This window comes from Dermochelys coriacea, chromosome 6, assembly GCF_009764565.3.
Source record: "Dermochelys coriacea isolate rDerCor1 chromosome 6, rDerCor1.pri.v4, whole genome shotgun sequence".
NCBI classification, from domain to species: Eukaryota; Metazoa; Chordata; order Testudines; family Dermochelyidae; genus Dermochelys; species Dermochelys coriacea.
In genome coordinates, this window is record NC_050073.1 from 5,563,698 (window position 1) to 5,584,385 (window position 20,688).

Genomic DNA, 20,688 nt, shown 5'->3' on the forward strand with positions numbered 1-20,688 from the left:
ATCAAAATGAAATGTTTCAATTGACCCAAAATGGAAAAACAAGGTTTTTTTTAGTTTGTGAATATTTTGGGGATTTTCATGTCATGTCCTGATTCAAGGTGGGGGGAATTTTTGAAAAATCTTTTGAAAATATTCACAGAATGGGCAAACCTTATTAAAAGAATTCTTATTCCAATTCATTTCACTAGAATGAAAAGATGATTTTCTACCAAATGCACACACATATAAGAGTGCACACACGTGTACAGACACGGACAGGGTTCGCTTGCACATTCTCACTTTCACAAAGTCTTCAAACCTGGTAATAACTAGAAGAATGTGACACTTTCTTGTTCCATTGTTTATTGAGAGGCACAGGGAAATGTCTGCATTGAAAGCCAGGCAGAAAAAGACTGCTGCAAATATTTTTTCTAACACCTAATTTTCATGTAGCTGCAAAACACTGAGCAGAGGCTCACAGATTGTAAGGCCAGAAGGGACCACTGTGATCAGAGTCTGTAATACAGAGCATGCCATGACACTGCCAAAAGAACTGACGATTCCATCTGCTAAAGCCCAAGTAAAGAGCTAGAATACAATGGAGTGCGATTCGGACCAAGTCTGAGATAATTCACCACAGACTTTAAAAATTAGGGGCTTAATGCTCTGTTATCCATGGGAAATTCTCCTCCTCTACTTTGCACCTTGTGTCATTCTTGCGCCAAGAGAAGGCACCGTGGCTGCAAAGGACCTTTCTGATTTGGTGGCATTTTACATGCGCTTTGCTCAGGCGCAAATGACTGCAGGAGCAGCCAGGCTGAGAACCAGCCCCGCTGACTCCAGTGGAGTTACTGCTTAGTGCAAGGCCCGGCCTAAACTTGGAAGTTGTGCTGGTCTGACCATATCAGTAAGGAGTGTGATCACTTTACCAAAATAGTTATACCCCGGCCAGCCCTAGGTTGGGGTCAGTTACAACCGTATGATAGCACCTGGTGCTTTTCATCTGCAGATGCCACAGCGCTTTATGTAACAGATCAGTATCATTTCCCCCATTTCACTGAATAGAACTTAGGTCTCCGGAGGGCTTGGCTACACTTGCAGATGTAGAGCGCTTTGGGTTACACCAGCCTTCATACAATGCAGTAGGGAAAGCGCTCCAGTCTGTCCACACTGACAGCTGACAGTGCACTGGCGTGGTCACATTTGCAGCACTTGCAGCGGCATTGGGAGCGGTGCATTATGGGTAGCTATCCCAGTGTTCAAGTGGCTGCAATGTGCTTTTCAAATGGGGAGGGGGTGGGGTGGAGTGTGTTGTGTGTATGTGGGGGGAGAGAGAGTGGGTTTTTGGGGTGCTGAGAATGCATCACCATGCTGTCTTGTAAATTCAGACCCCCCCTTCCTCCCCCGCCTCTCTCTCTCACTCACTCAAAGCAAACAGTAACTGTTCGTTTTTTTCTCGGAGCTGATAAGCAGCTGGCTGTTTGAAATGGAGTTTTGAAAGGGCCACTTCCGCATTCCTGCTGGAATTCACAACAAAGACAAGAGAGGCCACTTCAGTTAATGGGATTATGGGACGTTTCCGGAGGGCAGTCAGAGCGCTGTTGTAACTCCTCGTTCACACTGATGCTGCAGCGTCTCACCCAATATGCAGCAAACCGTATCCCTCTCGGGGAGGTGGAGTACCAGCAACGCTCTAGCCAGGGAGTCAGAGCGCTCTATGTGCTTTGCCAGTGTGGACGGGGAGTGAGTTAGAGGGCTCTGGGTGGCTTTATTGTGGTATAACGTGCAAGTGTAGCCAAGGCCTGAGTCCCACTCCCCAGCTCTAGTCATCAGGCTTCAGTGCTTCCCCTTACAGATAAATGCACTTATAGAGGTATCGCTTATTCCCCTTATCGTTAAAGCATTATGTGTTGACAAGGCCTAAGTGGCACGAGAATCATACCCATCATTTGTAGTTCTCGGTGGGTGAAATTCACCCGCTTGCAGAGAGCAACGCGCATAGCAACACTCGCATAGCTGGTCATGCCCATAACATCGCAACTCAAACGCCCGAGCCTAGGCACCACTTCAATCCGATAGAAGGCCTATTTTGATTCAAATGATGCATCGGCCTGGTGATTTGAGACTCACTTCTTAAAGAAACTCTGCTTCCTAAATCTCTGCGGATTACAGGCTGGGCACAGTAATTGATTTTGGTATCCACAGGAAACAATTCACGGACCCATTCACTCTTGGCTGTAGGAGTGGGCGTATGTTTTGTTGATTAGCACGGCACTTTTCCACACTGAAATGATGTTCTTCAGCTGAAGGTCCGGGCTTACAGTGTTGGTCAAATTCATAATGTAATTGTCTTCTTTTTCCTCTTTTTTTAAATATTCTTGAAAGGTCTCCACTATCCTGTTCATAAAAGAAAACAAGATTGTAAATGTACAGGACACTGGTTCGGAAAGGCTAAGTGCCAAGTCTGACAGGCACACCAGTTTCTTGAGTTCCCTTTTCACACTGTTGGTCACTTCAGATGGTATAAAGTGGGGTATTTTTCTGCAGCAAATTTTGACTTTTTGTCAAAAAATGAACCCCCCCCAAACCTGAAAATGGTTTGGTTTTCAGCAACTAAAAAGTAAACATTTTCAGCTCAACACTACTGAAAAGTGAAATGTTGATAGCTCAAATAAATGGAAAATGTCTCAAAATTTTTGGTTTTCTGAACCAAATTTTTTTGAGGAAGGCATTTAGTCCAAAACTCAATTTTTCATTCAAAAAAGCCCTACGTGTAAAGTTTCTAAGGCCTCAATTAGTGAATATTCAAGAGTTGTCAGACAAGAGGTAACGTTTCCTTCCATCAATTTTTAAGCAAAACAATGTGCTCTTAAACAGCAGTGGGTAAAATTATCCAGTACTGGAGATAATTCTGGGGAAGAAAACAAGGCATTAAAGGGTCATAAGGAATAGAAGATTCCAAAACTCCAGCCCTTATCTAAAGAATGAGATTTAATATCCCTGCTGGAATTTTTATCAACAACAACCGATGTTATTATCCATAGATATGCCTAATCCATTCTTAAGTCTTACAAAATTCTCAGCCTCAATGACTTCATGTGGCAGTGAGTTCCACAAGCTAATCACAAGCTATGTAAAAAACTATTCCCTATGAATTTCCTACCTTTCAATTCCATTGAACATCTCTTTGTTCTTGTGTTATGGGACTGGAAGAACAGATGCCTCCTGATCTTCCTTCTCTTGACCAGTCAGTATTTTATAGACCATTATTCAATCTCCTCTATTCCTAGATAACAATCTCAATCTGTTCAGTCTCTCTTCATAGCAGTTTCTCCACAAACCTGATCATTCTCATTGCCCTTCTCTAAGCCCCTCTAGTTCTGCAGTATGGAAAGTCTGAGAATCTCTAGCCTAGCAGGTTATCCAATTCTAGAAGATTTGGAGATCTATGGAAAAAGACCTTTTATATGTGATATGATTTGACCTTTCCCTTTTAATACAGCATATGAGTAATATACAGGCAATTTTAAGATGCTGGGTTTCTTCCCCTACATTTGCCTTGATCTTTTAACCTGCATTTTAAAAAAACCAACCAACCAAACATACCCACAGAGGCTCTTAAATCAACAGGGAATCGTATCTAAAGTGGTTTGTGCCTGCTCCAAATTAAAAGTAAAAAAAAAAATTTTTCTTCATCTGGATCTAAATGTTCGTGCAGAGGCCCTTCGCCTATTCACAGACAAGAGAAATATGTTGTTACCCCCAACTGTTTTCGTAGCTTTCCAATGTCACTGTGATCATTTCGTGCAGCTCAATGATAAAGAACTCAATATTGACAGTGGATAGCGCAGTTGTTAGCTCCTCCCTCTCCCGGTCAGCCAGCTCGTCATGGAAGCCCTTGTCTATCAGGAAGAAGGGATTCTGAAATGAGAAGCACAGTGTCAGTGGGGGCAACTGCAGAGGTGTTGCAGGAGTGGCTGGATACCCCATGCACAGAGCAGTTGAGGATGTGCCTAATGGAAGAATGTCCTCACTTGGCTCAGAGCAGGTGTAGCCTGGTGACGCTTGCTTCTGCCCTATGCAGAGGGGGTGCTCCTGGGGTGGGATGGAGCAGGTGGCTCTGCACATGACCTCAGGCCAGTGCTGCGGTCCCTGTAGCCAGCAAAACTTTCATAGCTTTTATTGACTAATATATGTTGGGCTAAGGTCTATCCATCTATGATCCATCCATCCATCTCGCATTATCAATATTGATACCACAATGCATTAAACACACAATATCAATAGAACATTATATTGTAGATACATTTCTAGCAGTTACCTCGCCTGAATTGTCTGTCTTTTTATAATCCTGTTCTCTTGTGCTAAGTATCCCATAACACTTTGCAAAACTGAAGTCAGCTTTGGCATTAGAAAATAAGAAACTTGCCAAACGCAAAATACCTTAATGTTGTGCCCAGTACAAGATGGACCAGTACCTGGAACACTGGTATCCAAAACAAAGTAAGGGAAGATACAGAACAACAAGTTAAGGAATGATGGGCTGGATCTTTGTGACGTATAAAGCATTTTGTAACTTGTAAACCATCCTATAAATACTATTTGCTGAAATATGTAACTGGGAGCACACCTTCTGTGTAAAGTGAATTTAACAAGAGCAGCACAAGACGGCTTCACGGAAACGGCTATATTACAAAGCCTTTCTTCCAGTACTACGCTGTTGTTGTTGTTTATTATTTTATTATTATTGTCAGTGTTGTGGTAGCCATGTTGGTCCCAGGATATTAAAGAGATGAGTGGGTGAGGTATTCTCACTGGAACAACGTATGTTGGTCAAAGAGAGATACTTTCGAGATGCACTGAGCTCTTCTTCAGATCAGGGAAAGACCAACTGATCTCTCTCTATACTCTTCCTGACTTTTAGCAATAAACCTGACTGATCTCTTGAATATACTTCATAACAAACCAAGATGTGGACAAACAATTGTCTATGCAATTTATGAATAGTATTAAGGCCATCGGGTCCCATCCAGCCCAGCCTCCTGCCAAATCCGGGCCAGAGAATCTCCCCCAGAGATTCCTGCCTCTGGCACAATAACTTCTGGCTGAGTTAGAGTGCAACTTTGAGAAAGGGACGACGCACCTAGATTTACAGACTCCAAGTGATGGAGCCTGACAGCAGCAGAAAAGGGACTGCACAGCAAGTGAGCAGAGAACATTGGTCATAACTAGAGCTGGTGGGGAAATGTTGGGATAGTTTCCTGCACAAAAGTTTGACTTTTAATCAGAAAACAAAACAATAACTAAAATAATTTTATCTGTGGCTTGCAGCATGACATTTGACCGTGGGATGGCCCTTGGGCCAGGCAGGTGCCATTTGCTGTGCTCAAGGAACTCTGTTCAGATCTGGTGGAGTTACAAGCAATTGAAAATCACCCATTTCACAGTCCAGCTGGCTTTCAGAAACATGTCCAAAAGAGGAATAGGTTTTCAGCTGGAAAGTTTTCATGTTTTACTTTTTGCAGCAAAGTCAAAATTTTCTGTGAATAACTTCAGTTTGTCAAAAACCCAATTTTCTGATTAAAAACAATTGCACAGAAAGTTTTCAGTCTAGTCACAGCCCCATCCTAGGCACTCACTGGGGTGGGTTCCTCCATTACCTGGTTCATTTGTACAAGTAGCACTGATCTCTTTGCTGACAGGATCTGCCACAGAGACAGGATGTGCTTCAGCCGGGTTTGTGGGACAACCTGGGATGAAACAACACAGACAGGGATTTATCCAGACCTTGGCACCTAGAAAGCATTGACACTGATATTTAAATCCTCATCACGGAAGTGAGCACATTCTATATTTGTTTCACAGTTACTTTGCTACTGCCAAAGTTTTAAAGAATGTCAAACCACTGAGCTGGTGGGAGTCACTGGCTAAGCACCTGGAACCAGTTTGCTGAAGAACAAAACCAGCTTTTGACAGCTTTTTGTAGGCACAGAGAGAATATTTTATTTGTTTCAGTTTATTCAACTAGTTCAGTTCAATGAATAGTTCATTGAGTAGAATGGCCAAGCTCTGGTTTGAAAAGTTGGGATCCTGCTGGTACCTGGCAGGCATTTTCAGAGACTGTGCCCATGCGGATTATTCATTAGTATTATTTATTTGTATTGCAATAGTGTCAAAAGGCACCTGTCACCATGTGCTGGGATGTAACAAAGAGACGACGCATGTCTGCAAACGAATGCAAGGCAATCTCTTCAGAAGTGTCTAAATGATTTGGGAGCCTCCCATTCTGACCTGGGGCTATGGAGGAGCTGAAGAACCTGGGGAGGTAGGAGGCAGCTGAATTCCTGCAGGTTGTTTCAGTTTAATCAAGTCGGCATTTTCTGACAGAAAAATCTACTCTACTCTAGAATTTATAGAGTAGGATTCGTCAGAGAACGGGTTTTCTTCCACAGAACATTTCAATGAAATGTTTTGTGGAAAATTTCAACCTTTCCTTAAAAACCTGAAAATTGATGTTTTTGTTTCCGTTTTTGGGGGACACTCAAAAGTTTTCATTTTTCTTTTTTGATGGAAAGTTGAAATTTTCCACAGAAAGCAAAAATATTCATTTAGTCAAAACCACAATTTTTCGCTCAAACAATAGTTTTGGAAAGAAACTGTACTCTATATTCATATATTCAGAATGTATAGAAGAAAGCATGAAAACAAAGAATATTTATTAGAGAGAGCTTCATTTTCATTGCTGTGAATTCAAACCAAAGTTAATCTCTTACTGGTAAGTCTCTGAACTGCTTTGCATTAGCCTCCATCTTCAGCTCATTTCTGACATACTCAGTCAGGAGTCGCTCTGGGTCCCCTCCAGTCACGGCCAAGAACTCCGCAGCCACTTTTAGGGTGGAGAGTGCTCTGGAAATGTCGTTCACTGAACTGGCCTCTTCCATAATGCGTTTCATTAGACTCACACTCAGTGGTTCCTATGGATAGCAACAGGAGATGAAAGGCTGTCTGTAGGATTTCCACATCCAATTCCCATTACAATCAATGGCCTCCAAATCTGCTAGGTACCTTTGAAAAACTCAGCCTTAAGTGTTTCCACACTGGCCTTATATAATCCACAGGATTGTATACAATGTGTGAAGAACCTATGAGGAATTTTGTTAGAGATGCCATATATAAGACAAATGAATATTAGATTAATAGATTCTACGGCCAGAAGTGACTGCTGTCATGGTCTAGTGAGTCTGACCTCCTGTGTAACACAAGCCACAGAACTTCCCCAAAATAATTCCTGTTTGAAGTTAAAGGTCTTTTAGAAAAGCATCTAATCTTGATTTAAAAATTGCTAGTGAGAGCGAATCCACCACAGCCCTCAGTAAATTATTCCAATGGCTAATTACTCTCACTATTAAAAATGTTACTTTATTTCCTGTCTAACTTCAACTTCCAGCCACAAGATCACAGTATACCTTTGTCTACTAGGTTGAAAAGCCCTTATTATCAAGTATTTGTTCCCCATGTTGGTACTTAGACTGTGATCAAGTCACCTCATCGTTAAGATGTGCTAATAATGCCATGTTAATAATATACAAATACTTTCACTACGTATTTTATCTCATTCTGATAGTTAAGATGGTAAAGTTAGGTGACCCTCTAAGCAAAACTCCTATAGAATGTAAGTGCTATACGTTTGATGATTTTGCTATATAATTCAAGTGAGAATTCTATTCCTGCTTGGAATTCTAGGGGAAGGCGACAAAAACTATAGAAAGGATATAATTCTCTATGAAACTGGAAAGATTTAGAGATCAGTTTCTATGGAATCACACTACAGAGACCTTTGGTTTCATCAGTACTAAATTCTATGGGACTTTATCAGAAGGGAACATGGGTATTGCCAGACGGGATCAATGCCAGGTCCGTCTATACAGTCACCTATCTCTGACAACACACAATACCAGATGCCACAGAGGAAGGTATAGGAAATGCCCCCGCCCCAGATGGGAATTAATCTGCCCCCATGCTAGACCCCATCTGATCTCTGATAGTAAGAGACTGGCTCACACGCTAGAGTGGAAGGTTTACAAAATTTTTGTCATCACTAATTATTGCTAACTGTGGATATTTCTGTGATCTATGGAAATGTCCAATCCTTTCTGGAATCTTGCTAACTTCTTGGCCTCAGTGACTTCTTGCGGCAATGAGTTCCACAGGATAGCTACATATTGTGTGGAAAAATATGTCCTTTGATCAGTTTTAAATTTGCCACCTTTTAATTTAATTGAAAATCCTGTTTTTCCTGTGTCATGAGACAGGGAGAACAAATGGCCCCCAAGTCACCCTTCTCTAAATAATTATTTTATAAAGGGAATTCTTTCAAAATGTGTTTGAACCAATAATGAGAGCATTACATCAGCGTAATTCAGGAGTAAAATCAGGGCAGTCAATGGAATAAAACTGCTGTGTAGCTGGCGTACGAGGGAAGAGAACCAGCCCCCCGACTCCAAGTGGCCAAGGAACTGTACAAAAATGTGCTTTTTAATAGCTAATGTTAGACCTTGATGCGCCACTTGGCTCGTCATGGGCCTGATCCTGGCCTACTCTACGGCTGCTTTGTGCTGCTCCAATGTCTCAAGCTGAGCACCCAAATCCTGAAGGCACCCAGAAATGGCTGGAGTGTTTAGAGAACGGTGCCCTTAATGGGCGAGTGGACATACTGTAGGTTTTGGATATTTACTCAACCTTCTGACCCTATAGTGGCTATGAAGGCTATTTACAGTGGGGGAAAGAAAGAGGATTATCTGAGTCTGAAGCTGTGGGAAAACCCAGGGTTGTTTTTGATCTCACCTGGCACAGTTGCTCTTTAACGTTATCTTTCGTGGAGTGCAGAGTCTTCACATTGTTCAGCGTAATGGACGGAGTTGTCTGAAAACGAAAATGTTAGTGATTAATAACTGGTTTATGAAGCACAGCATTGTGCAATACAGAAAAAAACCTGAAGCACACTCCAAGTGTTAAAGCATAATTTTCAAAATGCACCTAAGGGATTTAGGAGCCTACAGCCCATTTTGAAAAGTGTCTTAGGCTCTTAAGGCTGGATTTTTAAAAGTGCCCGATGTGATTTTAAAAAATCATCTACTGAAATCAATGGGAGTTCAGGCTAAAGTGTTCAGAATTGTCTAAGTGATTTTGGAATGTAAGTACCATTTTGAAAGATGATTTAGTCACTTGGGTGCCCAAATCCCATTGTTTTGCAGTGGGACTTAGGCATCTAACCTGCTCAGGTGCTTTTGAAAATTCCAATAGGCCCCTAGATGCCTAAATAATTTCAAAAAAAGAGGAGTCCAATGGCACCTTAAAGACTAACAGATTTATTTGGGCATAAGCTTTCATGGGTAAAAACCCAACTTCTTCAGATGCAAGGTTTTTCTTCAGATTTTTTACCAATGAAAGCTTATGCCCAAATAAATCTGTTAGTCTTTAAGATGCCACTGGACTACTCATTGTTTTTGTGGATACAGACTAACATGGCTACCCCTTTGATAAATAATTTAAAAAATCTGGCCCTTAGGAGCCCAAGTCTCATTGCAAGTCAATGGGATTTAGACTCCTAAGCAAACCTGGGAGGGAAATAGTTTTGCTATCCTGAGAGAATTTGAGAGTTCAAAAATTTCTCTCTTCCAAATTGAGATGGGAACTCAAAATCTTGAAAATTTTCACAAACAGAAAAATGCTTTGGTTTGGGTCAACTGAAATGTTTTGTTTTGATAATTTCAAAAATGTTTAATTTTGATTTTGACTTCTTTTACTTTTATTTTTAAAATTTAAACTAATAAATAACTATAATTTCAAAACACACAATTGTTTCAAACCAGAAATCAAATGAGAAAACTAGACGTTTTGATATTTTCAAAACATTTCTCCAATTTTCTTTTTTATTTAAACGAACCATTTGTCAAAATCAGCATGTTCCCATGGGAAGTTTTGATCCTGATGAATTGGCATTTTCCAACAATAACAAAACTGTCAACAAATTCCCAACCAGCTCTGCTTCTATGTCCCTTGTGAAAATGAGTCCTAGGCTCCTAAGTCACTTAGGCATGTTTGAACATTTTAACCTAAGTCTAAACACAGTGGGGCTGATTTGCCAATGCATTACCCCCAATTTACACCAATGTAACCCCGCTGCAATCAATGGAGCTAAACAGGTGTAAATCTGGAAAAGGCCATAGTGGATCAGGTCTTTCACCTGTCATCACCATTCCACCTGTGCGTTCTGAATTGTTTGTGGCTTGCACCCATTTTGCTCAGGTGTGAATGACTCCATACAGGTGCCAGGCTGCAGAGCAGCAAGCTCTGAGAGTAAAATCCTGTCTGCACTGAAGTCTATGGCAAAATGCTGCCTCCATGATTTCATCCTGAACTCACCTGGGCTTTCACGACGGGCTTCCCGCTGATGAAGCGGTGAATCACTTGCCCCTGCAGAGTCAGAAAGTTATAGTGGGTGGTCTTGGTTCCATCTTCCTCTAGCACATACTGGAAGTTCAACAGCGCCATGGTGATCAAGTCGCTCTCGGTAACACTTAACACAGAGGCATGCTTCACCTCTTCCGCTGAAACTGACCTGGAGAAAAGGGAAGAACAACGTGAGGGGTCTTCTTCTTTACTGCCAAAAACATCTAAGATGGAACAAGCCCTGGTGGGCCATTTAGCACATCTCTCCAGCCTTACGCTCAGTTGCCAACTCTTGAGAATCTCATGCTATTAGTGGTTCCAGCTCCTGGAGTCATGGGAGAAAAGCAGCTCCCATTTTAAAAAAAGGCACGTTTCCCACTCTAGTAGCTGCAGTGAAAAGCTTGAAATCTTGACCCTAAGAGGCAAATAAAAGCACCTCCATCTTTATTATTGCTGACCCTTTGACCCAAGAAATTAGCCAGCATTTAGGGCCTTGTGGGATTGTTTCCATTAAGAGGAGAAATTGATGATACAGGTCAGGTATTTCTTTGGTGCAACCCTTATTTATTTACAGAATGCACATGAAGTCCTGGTTCCCTGAACATAGCAGAAACATACAAGCAGGAGGTAGGTCCCTGGCTCACCATTTCCAAGTCTCTCTGTCTCTGCCATGTCTCTGGGCCATGCTCACCATCACTTCTCTCGTTTTCTGCTGGCTTTTTTTCCCTGTCTTTCTTCTTCTCACACATACAGACAATGTGAGAAACAATCCACTAGCCTTTTACATTTGCAATCAGTCTCAGGGAAACCCCTCATCCAACATGGCTTACTTTCTGATTGGCCTTGCCATGTGGCCTAGTGCCTGGAGTGGTGTCTTCTATTGTTTCCATGTATCATTATACATAGGGGTAGTAAACCACTCCTTCCATTCAGCCTGAAATAAAGATGCTCCCTACACTCATCAGCTTTAAGGAAGTCTGTGATTGTCTGTAGATCAAATATCTGCTTGATGGCACCTTCTAGCATAACAGTATTTTTATAAATCTTGTGACTTTTGAGGAATCTTGTGATTTCTGGGGGATGGACTCATGTTCTTTTTCATGCTTGGCAGAGCTGCTGACAATGAGCCAAACGCTACTCTCCATCACATCAGCGCAATAGCTCCACAGGAGTTGGTAGAGGAAGAGCTCAAAGCTGCTCTTAATGATGCGCTGCTAGGCTGATGTTCTTGCCACATGAGGAAGCAGCACTGGCTGGCTGTGTCGCTTGCTGAGTGAAAAAAGCCCTTGGCCTGTATTAATACCTGTGCATAGAGAAAATCACGGGTACTAAAGGGCTCTTTAATCTAGCAGGGAACAAAAAACAATGGCTAGAAGCTGAAGCCTGATAAATTCAAATTGGAAATGAGGCTCCAACTGTTGACAGTAAAGGTGACTAACCCTGGGATCAAACTGCCAAGGGAAGTGGGGGATTTTCCATCCCTTGGTGGCTTCCAATCCAGGTGGGATGCCTTTCTGAAAGATAATTTAGCCAAACGCAAGTTGTTGGTCTTAGAGCTTGTAACTGGGTAACACTAATGGCCTGTGCTGTACAGGAACTCAGACTGGATGATCTAAGAGTCCCTTCTGTCTTTAAACTCTGAACATGAATCTTTGGATGTTTACCCCGACAGCACAACACCCTGTCAGCTTGGCCAACCCCACACATGCTGGGCTCCAACAATCATGCGGCTGGCTTAAGATTTAAAGACTATTATGTTCTGAGGCATTTCTATTCACCTCCTGGAGCTGACAGGCTTGGGGACCACATTTCCACGCTTTTCCCCACAGCCACAAAGGCCAGAAATGGGCAGGGAAGCTGAGACTGGCAGTAAATCAGGGTGAGTTGGCAGCACAGTCATCCAGAGAAATGAGACAAGAGGAAAGCAAAGAAAGACTATGCAATCTCCAGCACTGAGCACCTTCGCTGTGTGAGCTAAAGGATCAAAGGTCAGCTTTACAACGGTCTTTGGGCACCTACAGATGCAGATAATAAGTAATAACCTTTAGCTCTTAGAGCTAAGTACTATTATCCCCATTTTACAGTTAGGAAGACTTTGGCACAGAGGAAGGCAACTGACTCAACCAACATGCCCCAGCAGAGCCAGGATTAGAACCCAGGTCTTCTGTGTCCACTAGCCTATAGTACCTCCCATTGCAACTATTGAAAACAATGGGAGTTTGGAGCCTAATCTGCCTTGGCACTTTGGAAAAATCCCACGAGGTGCCTCTTTGCACCTTCAGGTGCCTAAACACCATTGTAAATCTGGCCCTAAGAGTTTCAACCTGCCCTATTAAAGCCAGTGGAAGTTTTGCTCTTGTGGATGTACCAGCTGAACTGAAATCATGCGCTCCTTAAGCTGAAATCGGTTTAAAAAAATCAATGTAGTTGCACTGGTGCAAACCCCTGTGTGGATGCACTTATATCAGTTCAGAGCTGTATTATATCGGTTGAGCTACAATAGATTTTGTACCAGTTTAACTATTTTTTGGGTTGTATGAGATTTTTTTTTTGCTAAATAGATTAATTGGTTCAACCCTTAGCCGGGTGCAGTTGCCCTGGTATAAAGATGCTTACACCACTATAACTTGGAGTCCAGTGGCAACTTAAAGACTAACAGATTTATTTGGGCATAAGTTTATACCCAAATAAATCTGTCAGTCTTTAAGGTGCCACTGGACTCCTCATTGTTTTTGTGGATACAGATTAACATGGCTACCCCTCTGATACCTATCACCACTATAATTTATTACCCCAAATATATGGGAAAACTACACTGCTGTCAACATCTTCATACTGGTACAGTTGCGATCACACTCTGGATTATATGCTGCTGAATGTCTGTGGCATGCCCAGGTTAGCTGTAAAAAGGCAGTTCCCTGTTGGGACCATAAGTATCTTGCTGTGCTCCTCAGTCCATCCTTACAGTAACATGACAAGTTACCCTGGGGTCAGTATGGAGTCATCCCTTGATTGCTGTGGGGTCAGGGTTGGATTCAGATCTCAGCTACCCTAAGGTAAGTCTGGGACCAGGGTGCTGGGTGCTGAAAGCTATTGGACAAATCTGTAATCCCTGTATATGATGGAAACCACTTTAAGCCAGGGGTGCTACAGGACCCTCTGCACCCCTAGTTCCAGCACCCCTGTCTGGGACACTAAAATAAGACCAAATCAACTTTACACGCCACCTGAGCACACCTTGATACAGCTTCACCCTAACTGGCTCATTGCACAAGGTCGTAAGAGTTATGTTTTCTTCTTGGAGAAGTCTGGCCTGGCTCTCCTCACATGGCTGAAATGAGATGAGACTCAGGATCTATGTTTTAAGATGAATTGTTGATTTATGGGTAACTAAAGTTACCTAGTCAGAGTGGTTCACCTCTAGGGGTGAGGATTGAAAGATACCTTTGCTTTTCCTTAGTGAATTGAGCAGCGGTGTCAATGCAGCTGTTCTGGAGTTGTATTAAGAACTTTGTAACAATGGAAGTTATGGATGGAGTGGTTGGCAGGAGGTCCAGTATGGCAGTGTCAGAGTTGATCTCCGTGCACCATAGTTCCTCAGGGATACTGATTTCTGTAACAAAGCAAAGAATCTTTCACACTGTGTGCACGGAATCACAGGAACCAGGGTATCAAGTGGCAGGTGGAGAAAAACGGTTTTCACAAAATAATTCTCCACATTTTCCATGCCATCTTTTTGTCAAAATTTCAAACTGAATCTAAATAAATAAACAAAATTCAACCAACTGGCTGGAAAAAAGCCCAGCAAGTGTTTTATGAAAAAATGAGTTGTGAAAAACTTGCAACAGTTAGAAAAAAACTAAAAGTCACCCCCCACTTCTAGCTAGCAATTTCCATATGCAAAAATGCTCAGTTAGCTTACACAACTGGGCAACCTGACTATCACTGCCCTTTCAGTACACAGCTCCCTCCCTCCCTCCCACCTCCCACCAACCCTGCAAAGATTTACATCCATGCTGAGCTTTAGACATTTTGAGTAGCCCCAGTGAAGTCAGTGGAACCACTCAGAGTATCAGAGTAGCAGCCGTGTTAGTCTGTATTCGCAAAAAGAAAAGGAGTACTTGTGGCACCTTAGAGACTAACAAATTTATTTGAGCATAAGTGAGCTGTAGCTCACGAAAGCTTATGCTCAAATAAATTTGTTAGTCTCTAAGGTGCCACAAGTACTCCTTTTCTTTTCACTCAGAGTATGTTAAGGATGTTCATGTCTTTGCAGGATAGGGGGTAATTTGGGACCAGCTGTGTGTCAGGGAATACTTGGTAATTAGTCTGGAGTAGACTCATACTCAGCTTCACAACTGAATCGTTTGTTTGTTACATGATAGAAAAATATCTAGAAAGGAAAGTAAAACACCATGAAAGTCAAAATACCTGAGCTTCTGGGGCTTGATCTTATATTGCTCCAGACTTTCCGAACAGTTTGCATGGCTCTTTCGAAAGTCAAACGCTGATCATCTGAAGTTGGAAGAGAACATGGCATTTATCAACATACGTTTTCCAGGAAAAAGAAACAGTTTCCCTCTTGCAAAAATACTTCTCATAGTAAAAAGACTAATTGAAATGTTAACATACCTTGCAACATTAAAGAAGATTTACCAACAGGTATGAGGTAACATTTAGAAAAGTGCCTATGTTTTTTGGGAGCCTGACATTGATTTTCGAGAGATTTAGGCACTGAAGGCTAGATCCACCAGGGGATTTAGGCACCTAATTGTCATTTTGTGCACCTGAAGCCAAAGTTTAGATATTTAAAATCAACACTCAGCTGCCACTTAACTCTGCAGTTTCTTAAACTCCCACTGGTAAAGTCCCCTAGGTGCCTAAATGTCTGCTAGGCAGCATGTACACAGCCCTCGAAATCCTGACGCCACCCAAGCCCCAGCAGGATTCATGGGAGGTCACCGCTCCACTCGGCACTGCGGCGGCCTCAGTTGGATACTGTTTCCAGTTCTGGGCACCACATGTGAGCGAAGATGTGGACAAGCTGGAGCAAGTCCAGAGGGGAGCAACAGAAACGATAAAAGGTTTAGAGAACCTGACCTAGGAGGAACCTGGGCATGTTTAGACATGAGAAAAGAAGACTGAAGGGGGGGACCCGATAATAATCTCCAGATATGTTAGGGGCTGTTATAAAGAGGACAGGGATTGAGTGTTCTCTGTGAAGACAGTACAAGTAGTAATGGGTTTAATCTGCAGCAAGGGAGATTTAGGTTACATATTAAGAAGGGTCATTACATTCTGGAATAGGCTTCCAACGGAGGTTGTAAAATCTCCATTATTGGGGTGGGGTTTTTTTAGGAACATGCTGGACAAACACCTGTCAGAAATAATCTAGGTTTACTCGATCCTGGACTTGACGATGTCTTGAGGTCCCTTCCAGCCCTACATTTCTATGAGTCTATGAACTAGACATCTCTCCACCTATCTCATCCGCAGAAGCCCAACCCAGTAAGCATTCTCAGAGGCCTGCTTTCAAGTCAGAGCTGAGACAGAAGAGGTAGTGATGGTGCCCTTGTATCAGTGGTTAGAGCACTCTCCCTGGAAAACTCCCATCTGTCTTACTTAGAGCCAGGACTAGAACCCAGAGTCCCTAGGATTGCAAGTGAGTGACCTAACCACTGGGCTATTGGGTATTCTGGGCTAGCATCCTCTCAATCTCTCCTGTTGAACCTGCTCCACTTTGTATAAACTACTTAAATATTAGCTGGAGCAGGGGGACTGGAGCCGGGCTCTCCCAGCTTGGTAACCTAATCACCAGGCTACAAAGCCATTCTCTCTCTGGCCCAATCAGGGTAAGTATTAAACTGTGGATTCCCTTAGGCAGCCTGGTGTGTAACTGTCAGGCATTGCAATGCTGAATTTAAGTCCCCTTTGTGGATCTAGCCCTGAGAAGATCAAGGCCAGGTCTACACTTGGAGCACTTTGCCAGTGTGGCTATACCAGTATCCTGTTCCAGCAAAGCGCTCCTAGTGTGGACACAGCGTACAGCAGCCAAAACACTTTTGCCGGTTTGGCTTATTCCTGCCTCCCTGAGCAAAATAAGTGGTCCTAGCAAAAGCACAGTGCAGCTCGTATAACTGTCTCTGCACTAGGAGCTTTTGCCATCAAGCTCCATCAATCACAAAATTGCACCTCATCACACCTGACCAGCCTGGCCATGCTGTCAAAAGTCTGTACCGTGGACTTGCCCACAGTCTTACTGAAAGCCAGTGGCTCTTAGGCTCCTCAGTCACTGAGGCATTTTGATTGATTGCTCTCATTGGCTTCTTTGACTGGTGTTTATAATTTGCAAACAATTGCAGAACTGCAGGTGTTCTCTTTGATCCACAGGCCTGATCCAAAGCCCACTGCAGCAAATGGGAGTTTTTCCCTTGATCTCTACACTATGTGGCTCAAGCCTCAGGCATGTCAGTATTATCCCTTGTACAGAGACCACGCCTAGCTCAGCCATGAAGTTCCTTGGGTTCTTTATTGCTGCTCAAGAAATAGGGTCATACAGATTCTTGGGTGCATTGAGGCTGCCAGAGGTTGTCCCCTCAATGCAAAGCTGCCCTAAAGCCACAAGAAGATCCCTGCAGCACTGAGGAATCCACAATTTTGTAGGGCCAGCGCACAGTGATGATTTGCACCAGCTGGAGATTTTGCCCCACTGACTCCAATACAACTGTTCCAAGGGTGGATTTAGTACCATAACCCTAGAAGTATGAAGTGTACCTGAGAGGTCATCCCGTTCCAAGAACTTTCTCACAGAAAGCCTTTCACCTTCATGGATATTGCCGTTTTGGAAAAAGTGGATCAGAGAGCGCTGCAGAGTGAGAATTTCAGGCAGGTGCTGCACGTGTCGGATGTGCTGCAGCTGTAAGAGAAAAGTAACCACCTCTTTAACATGATGCCTGTGTTCAGTGGGAGAGAAAAGATGTTACTGGGAAGAGCGTTGCGTGGTTTTGATGTTCCTGCAAACTTCATGGTTATGTGGGTGTCTAGCTGCTTTGCATTACTGGAGCAGAGCAAAGCAGCCAGCGGGGACCGGTCCATCTGGCTCCAAGCCCCTTTGGACTTTTTAATAGTAACCTTTATCCCTACCGTTCTCTATTGGACCCTAGGAAAGCTATACAAAGATCCTGCTACCTGCCAACCCCCTGCCAACCACCTAGCATTTCATACTGGTCATTGCTAGCACACCTGTTGTAATACAAACTCAAAATTGTCCATAGGCAAGTGCTGCAATCAAATGAAGCTGCCTGACTGGAATGGAAGTCGCAGATCACACCTGCCTTGTTTCTTTGGGCCAGATTAAGAGGTGTAAAAATAATGGTGTAAATTAACCCCCTTGTGAGGATAGCTGTCCTATTTCTTTACATGTGTAGCAGGAAGCCTGTTAGAAGGGGAGGAGTTTAAAGTAGGAAAAAATGGTGTTTTTTTAAAGTCAGCTAAAATGTATTAAGTGCTGTTCATAAGACATGTGAAACCTGCCTACACTAGGTTTTTTCCTAGTCTGGACAAAGAACATTAGGATTAGAGAGAGACAGCAGGCTACAGGGAAACTATGAGTTTCTTTATTCTAATAAAGTTCCTTGTTCAGTGTTTGAAGAAATCAGCCATTGTCACATGACTCCCTTGCACATTGGTCAGTGAGTGTGTCAGCCTCAGGGAGTCCAAATGAGAGTAAGGGAGTAAATCTTACACATCATCTCAGAATCTGGCTTTACGGGCATAATTTAAACCTGTATGTTCATGTTTAAATACAGACATGATGGGAAAGCTAGCATAATTATCTCCTGTCTTTAAATCAAGACCTCAGTCTCTTTCTAAAATATCCATTCTAGGTCACCCAGAAATCACTGGGTGAGGGTCTCTGGCCTGGGTTACACAGGAGGCCAAACTATAGACAATTATAACAGTCCCTTCTGGCCTCAAAATCGACAAATACTAGATTTTTTCTTTAACCTTGAATATTGTTTCATTACGGTGGAACAATGAGCTCAGGGGGGTGAACGCTAGGGAGGGAGAAGAGCTACTGAAACTGAAGGACAATGCTGGCATAATAACAAATGGGGATAAACTGGCCAGGAATAAACGTAGGTTGGAAACCATCAGAGGAGGGAAGGTCTGGAACAACCTCCCAGAAGGAGTGGAACTCAACACCCTAACTGGGTTTTAAGATGGAGTTTCATAGAATCATAGAAGATTAGGGTTGGAAGAGACCTCAGGAGGTCATCTAGTCCAACCCCCTGCTCAAAGCAGAACAAACACCAACTAAATCATCCCAGCCAGGGCTTTGTCTTAAACCCTCTAAGGATGGAGATTCCACCACCTCCCTAGGAACCCATTCCAGTCTTCACCACCCTCCTAGTGAAATAGTATTTCCTAATATCCAACCTAGACCTCCCCAACTGCAACTTGAGCCCATTGTTCCTTGTTCTGTCATCTGCCACCACTGAGAACAGCCGAGCTCCATCCTCTTTGGAACCCCCCTCCAGGTAGTTGAAGGCTGCTAACAAATCCCCCCTCACTCTTCTCTTCTGCAGACTAAATAAGCCCAGTTCCCTCAGCCTCTCCTCGTAAGTCATGTGCCCCAGCCCCCTGATCATTCTTGTTGCCCTCTGCTGGACTCTTTTCAATTTGTCCACGTGCTTTCTGTAGTGGGGGGGGAGGGGGCAAAACTGGATGCAATACTCCAGATGTGGCCTCACCATGCCGAATAGAGGGGAATAATCACTTCCCTCGATCTGCTGGCAATGCTCCTACTAATGCAGCCCAATATGCCATTAGCCTTCTTGGCAACAAGGGCACACTGCTGACTCATATCCAGCTTCTCATCCACTGTAATTCCTAGGTCCTTTTCTGAAGAACTGCTGCTTAGCCAGTCGGTCCCCAGCCTGTAGCAGTGCATGGGATTTTTCCGTCCTAAGTGCAGGACTCTGCATTTCTCCTTGTTGAACCCCATCAGATTTCTTTTGGCCCACTCCTCCAATTTGTCTAGGTCACTCTGGACCCTATCCCTACCCTCCAGCATATCTATCTTTCCCCCCTAGTTTAAACAACGAGAAGTCCGGTGGCACCTTAAAGACTATACCATCATAGGACCCAACCACATCAGCCACACCAACAGGGGCTCATCCACCTGCACATCTACTAATGTGATATGTGCCAGCAATGCCCCTCTGTCATGTACACTGGCCAAACTGGACAGTCTTTACCTTAAAGAATAAATGGACACAAATCAGACATCAGGAACGGTAACATACAAAAGCCAGTAGGAGAACACTTCAATCTCCCTGGACACTCAGTAACAGATTTAGAAGTAGCCGTCCTTCAACAAAAAAACATCAAAAACAAACTTCAAAGAAACTGCAGGCTGCAAATCATTTGCAAACTTAACACTATTAATTTGGGCTTGAATAGGGACTGGGAGTGGCTGGCTCACCTCAAAAGCAATTTTCCTTCTCTTGGTACTGGCACCTCCTCGTCAACTATTGGGAGTGGGCCACATCCACCCCGACTGAATTGGCCTTGTCAGCACTGGTTCTGCACTTGTAAGGTAACTCCCTTCTTTTCATGTGCCTGTATCTGTAATTTCCACTCCATGCGTCTGATGAAGGGGACTTTTTGCCCATGAAAGCTTATGCCCAAATAAATTTGTTAGTCTTTAAGGTGCCACTAGACTCCTCGTTGTTTTTAAGGATACAAACTAACACAGCTACCCCTCTGATACTTGCCCCCAGCTTAGTGTCATCTGCAAACTTGCTGAGGGTGCAATTCATCCCATCATCCAGATCATTAATAAAGATGTTGAAAAAAAACAGCCCCAGGACCGACCCCTGGGGCGCTCCGCTTGATACCAGCTGCCAACTAGACATCGAGCTGTTGATCACTACCCGTTGAGTCCGACAATCTAGCCAGCTTTCTATCCACCTTATAGTCCATACATCCAATACATTCTTTTTTAACTTGCTGGCAAGAATGCTGTGGGAGACCATATCAAAAGCTTTGCTAAAGTCAAGATATATCACGTCCACTGCTTTCCCCATATCCACAGAGCCAGTTATCTCATCATTGATGAGCTATGAAGGGGTTTCTATTATGAACAACAGCAGGGGACTGGACACGATGACCCAGGAGTATATTTTTAACAATGAGAGTAATTAACCATTGGAATAATTTACCAAGGCTCATGGGGGAGTCTTGATCACGGAC

General features: G+C 43.2%; 1 protein-coding gene across 12 annotated transcripts in view; it reads right to left on the bottom strand.

The window, feature by feature from the left end:
• Nucleotides 1-325: 325 nt before the first annotated feature.
• The window catches only part of LOC119856486 (E3 ubiquitin-protein ligase rnf213-alpha-like), a 183,252-nt gene continuing 162,889 nt past the window's right edge, over nt 326-20,688 (bottom strand). For 11 of the 12 annotated variants that reach the window (XM_038404008.2, XM_043517196.1, XM_043517200.1 and 8 more), the window contains 9 exons: nt 17,206-17,347; nt 14,863-14,946; nt 13,876-14,044; nt 10,405-10,600; nt 8,824-8,901; nt 6,753-6,953; nt 5,640-5,729; nt 3,740-3,900; nt 326-2,376 (listed from right to left, as the gene is read on the bottom strand). In XM_038404008.2, the coding sequence (XP_038259936.1) occupies nt 2,205-2,376; nt 3,740-3,900; nt 5,640-5,729; nt 6,753-6,953; nt 8,824-8,901; nt 10,405-10,600; nt 13,876-14,044; nt 14,863-14,946; nt 17,206-17,347 (1,293 nt within the window). In that variant the 3' untranslated portion in view covers nt 326-2,204. Of the gene's footprint in view, nt 2,377-3,739; nt 3,901-5,639; nt 5,730-6,752; nt 6,954-8,823; nt 8,902-10,404; nt 10,601-11,075; nt 11,735-13,875; nt 14,045-14,862; nt 14,947-17,205; nt 17,348-20,688 lie in introns of those variants that run through there. The other variant, XR_006282264.1, reaches the window with a different exon arrangement.